This window comes from Lipotes vexillifer, unplaced genomic scaffold (assembly GCF_000442215.2).
Source record: "Lipotes vexillifer unplaced genomic scaffold, Lipotes_vexillifer_v1.1 scaffold1783, whole genome shotgun sequence".
Classification (NCBI taxonomy): Eukaryota; Metazoa; Chordata; class Mammalia; order Artiodactyla; family Lipotidae; genus Lipotes; species Lipotes vexillifer.
This window is the reverse complement of record NW_006777435.1, coordinates 1469903-1474445: the sequence shown is the minus strand read 5'-3', so window position 1 is coordinate 1474445 and position 4543 is coordinate 1469903. Positions and strand designations below refer to the sequence as shown.

Here is a 4543-nt window from a genome sequence, read left to right as displayed (position 1 = left end):
ATTCCTGCGGCCTCCGGAGAGAAGGCACAGGCTGGGGGTGGCCCTCACGTCAGGTGAGAGCAGTGCGGCCTGAGTGGTGGAGGACGACTCCAGGCAACAGAAGCGCATGACCAACCTCCCCTGAGCAGCCGGGCTGAGCTGACCGCTTCTCTCCACCTGCCGGGCACACACCTGCAGACTGTCCAGGGCAGCCACGTGCCTCCAAACCCACGTAGGCCTGTTATGCTTCTTGTTATAATGATATAGATTCACTGAATATCAGGTAAGCCAGTTCGATGGGAGAAGAGTTGGTGGTTTTGTTTTTGTTTTGTTTCCTTATGAGAACAAAGGTGAATGTTTGGGGGAAACTCCAAAGTCAGTGTCTAAAACAATAAAATAAATAAATAGGGCTTCCCTGGTGGCGCAGTGGTTAAGAATCCGCCTGCCAATGCAGGGGACACGGGTTCAAGCCCTGGTCTGGGAAGATCCCACATGCCATGGAGCAACTAAGCCCGTGCGCCACAACTACTGAGCCTGCGCTGTAGAGCCCGCGAGCCACAACTACCGAAGCCCATGTGCCACAACTCCTGAAGCCTGCACACCTAGAGCCCGTGCTCCACAACAAGAGAAGCCACCGCAATGAGAAGCCCGCGCACTGCAACGAAGAGTAGCCCCCGCTCGCCACAACTAGAGAAAGCCCGCACGCAGAAACAAGGACCCAGTGCAGCCAAAAATAAATAAATAAATTTATTTTAAAAATAGTGAGATGATTGTAAAGATTCTAGAAGGGTTTTGCATGCAGATTACTTCATTAATGTCTGAGCGCTTGCTCCACTTTAAAGAATCAAAGCTCCATGATGTTACAGGTGCTGGTTTAAGCAAAAAAGATGATGGGAAGCTCCATCCAGTGGGCCCATAGCCAAGAAGAGGCACACAGGGATTGGTGACTGCCTAATCATTTAGGGGTTTGGGGTTAAGATGAACTGTTTGAAGGGAAGCTACAATTTCTTCCAATCCTGGCTTTTTAACCATTCCTTCTGATTAACCAACTAACTGCTGGGCCCAGTCACGTCTGGTGAGGGTTTCAAAGCTGCATCTCTCGAGGCTGAGGTCAGAACCAAATGAGAACTCAGAGCGGGGCCTGGCCCAGTGCCCAGCACACAGGAAGTGCCTGACTGTGCTCTGCCGTGAGGTCTGTATGAGTCATTCTGGGAGAAGGAAATCACAGTGGGACCCCCAAGTTGCAGGGGCCTTCCCTGACCCCCGGTGTGAGGTGTCTGGGCCTCTTCACTCCGCGCCCAGGCGCCCACTCCGAGTCACCCGGCTGGTAAGTCAGCTCTGTAAGCTGTAACTCCCCAAGGTGACAGGGGGCCAGGCCCCTGGCTTCCACGCTCATCCGCTTCCCGTCACTCGTCGTGTGGGTCCAGGAAGGCAGGAGGTTTCAACATGGGCAGTTACTCGGGGCTTGAGTGGAGAGATGACCATTGAGCCCGACGGACTTCAGAAGTCGGCCCCAGTCACTTCTGCCCTTTGTCCAGCACGGTGTGCTAGAGTGAGCTGGGTCTTGGAATCCTGGACCCTGGGCACACCAGCTGCCTGCTCCGGGCTCCTCCCCGCCCCTTGCGGTGGTGCTGGGAGGGACATTGGAGAACAGTGTGTCAGTCACATCAGGTCCTCAGTCGGTGACAGTTTCTGCACCGAGTCGCCCTGCTAAAGTGGCTACAGCCGGGAACCACCCCCCACACCTCCTATGAGGATAAACAGACCTATGGTCACCGTCACTGGGCTCGCAGTTTCCTGTAATCCCCAAACTTCAAGCATCCGTCCTCTCAGCCTCCGTCACCCTCCCTGGGGTTACTCCTAATGTCCAAATCGGGTCCGGAAAGAGGAAAAAGGAGCAGGAAGAATGAGAGAAGCACTTTGCTGGATCTGTCTCAGACGAGAACAGTGAGACTCGGCCAAGAGCCTTGCCAGGTCAGAGCAGGAAAGGGCGGCCCTGCACATGCCAGGTTCGAGCCCACTCCCCCGTTCTCCCCGGCACCCGTCTGACCTGTTTGGTGCAACACCTGTGAACTGGGGTGCTCACTGTGTCACCACCTCCCCACACGCACCCAGTTCATAGCGACCTGTTGGGCCAGGGCTGCGCAGGGATTGGGCTGACCACCCCCCTACCAGGGACCTGACATCAGAACCCAGAGAAGAGACGGGGAGCTGAGGGGTCGAGGGGACCGAGGGGCTGAGGCGGCCATCTGGAGGTGGCCCTGAGCAAGCGGGTGTGTGAGTTCCCAAAGACCACCCATCTGTGGGGAGAGGGAACCAGAGAGAGAGCGCCCGCGGCCAACCAAGCCACCATGGGGCTGACGACTTCACGCGCATGAACTCATTTAACTCCCTGCCCCGAGAGCAGCTTATTCAAGGTCGTTCAAGCGTGTGCCACCCAGGGGAGGGGTGCGGCTCCAAAGCGTGACATTGATACCCAGAGGCAGCTGCTCACCTGCCCACGTTGTGGGTGGCCATGATATAGAGCACCTCAGCGGTCTTGATGCGCACCAGGTCGTTGGGGTCCTTCAGCAAATGTTTCAGGCTCTCCAGGCAGCCTACGGGCAGAAAAACCTCTGAACATTCACCAAGCTCAGAAACCAGCTAACCTAGAAGTCGACAAGTGAGCTGATGTCCAGAACGAGAGCACCAGGGCTCTACTGTTTCGGGGTGTGAGGGCATCGTGTGGGTGATGGAGTGTTTCAGAGTCACTGGCAGGGGCTCTGGGTGCTAGAAAGGCTCATCCCCCAGGACCCTGTCATCCAACCCCCCTCGTGGATCTCTGCACACCTCCTCGCAGTCCTCCACGGGGTTCAGAAAATGCCCTTTGCATTTGGAGAGACTGGAAGTCAAATTCCAACCTTGTCACCCACTAGTCGTGTACCCTTGAAAGGGTTACACCTCAGGAAGCCAGACTGAGCACCTAAAAATCTTGCCTCATTTACTTATGGGGCAACCCTAGCCTCACACTTCTCTCTGAGCCTCCATTTTCTTCTCTGTGGGTTGAGGTGGTTCCTTCCCTCCCAGGGCCAGTGCTACGAGCACTAAGGTCACACGGGCACCGCACGTATGGCAGCGCTGGCCCAGAGTCGGGCTCGTTAAATAGCAACCTTTTTTATTGAAGCTCCACCCGGTGTAGGAGGCCAGACTGCAACCGCTGCCACCATCTCTGGGATTAAACTAGCCCTTCGGATAAGGCTGGTGGGAGAGGCGGCAGTTCACTCATCGTGGGCCTGATCTGGGACAGGTGTAACCGCGCCACTAAAATCAATTCAACTCTTATGTGGGTAATTAAGAGAGTGGGACACAGTGGACACAGGTCCCCGTGTATGTGTGGTTTCAGTAGGGCCAGTGCCTATCTTCTGTGACAGCCTTGCGGATGAGACAGATAAAGCCCTATTTGGTGGGTGTGTGGCCACCGGGTTGAGTCATAGCAGAGGGGCTGACCACTGGTGGTGTCCAGTTGAGGATGGACTGACCAGCTGGGAGGGATGCTGTGAAGGGGCCACCTCAAGCTGCTCTGTGTCTGTCCATCCAGACCGCAGTTGTGGTCACTTGGGCTGTGCCACGCTCACCTATGCGGATGGCTGTGTAGACGTGCTCGGGGTCGTGCATGAGGTCATACAGAGCCACGAGGGCTTTCTGCCTTGTCAACAGGTCCTCCGACTGCAGCTCCTCGTTCAGCTTGGGCAGCGCCCGGCAGCCGTAGGCAATGGCAGCCTGGGTGGGGTTGATGTCAGGGGGCAGGTACTTGGAGATCTGGGCGTGGGCCATCTTCCCACGCCTCCCACTCCTGCACAGGGCGGCTCTGTAGCTTTCAAAGTGAAGCTCTGCAGAAACCACTGATTAAAAGAACCCAAAAGTTGTCAACATTGCTACTGTGAGTTGGTATTTTTACTTCCATTTTACGGATGAGCAAACTGAGAGTGAGAGCAATAAAGGGATTTGTTCAAGGTCACAGTGAAGCCCAAACTTCACAGTGAAGTGGCAGCCCAAACTGCAAACTTCAGAGCTCTCCCGATACTTTATAGGCTGGGCCTTGGGACAAAGGCATTGAAAACACAAACTAAGCCAAATAAGCAAACACTGTATCAGCTCCATTCAGTGCTTATCTTGTGCCAGCAATACCTAATATCCAGCTCAGCTACCTCAGGAGGAGGGGACTTCTACTACCCACATTTTATGAAGGAGGAAATTGAGGTTTAGGGACAACGAGCCGTGGAGATCACGAACTAGGATAGGAACCAATGTTCAAATCTGGGTCTAGCACATTCACCCATCAGGGGCCCACAGTCGGATGCTTCCGGCACATCCATACGGAAGGAAATAAGGTTGAAGTGTGATTTATTTTTATTACACACACACTTTGAGCAACTGTAGGCAGTGTGGCTTAGTAGTTAAGAATGGGCTCCAGACCCAAGCCATTGGGTGGCCCTTAACAAGTTATTTCCTCTGTGTCTTTCTGCAGCTCAAAAGGGAGATGATAATAGCACCCACCCCCACCCCAACCCCCGACCCCCGACCC

At 54.7% G+C, this 4543-nt stretch overlaps 1 protein-coding gene across 1 annotated transcript in view; it reads right to left on the bottom strand.

Moving 5' to 3' along the window:
* The window catches only part of RSPH14 (radial spoke head 14 homolog), a 61551-nt gene extending 57759 nt beyond the window's left edge, over positions 1-3792 (bottom strand). Inside the window, exons 1-3 of the mRNA XM_007451059.1 lie at positions 3594-3792; positions 2474-2576; positions 2091-2158 (exon numbers count right to left, since the gene is read on the bottom strand). Of these exons, the coding sequence (XP_007451121.1) occupies positions 2091-2158; positions 2474-2576; positions 3594-3792 (370 nt within the window). The remainder of the gene's footprint in view (positions 1-2090; positions 2159-2473; positions 2577-3593) is intronic.
* Positions 3793-4543: the final 751 nt, after the last annotated feature.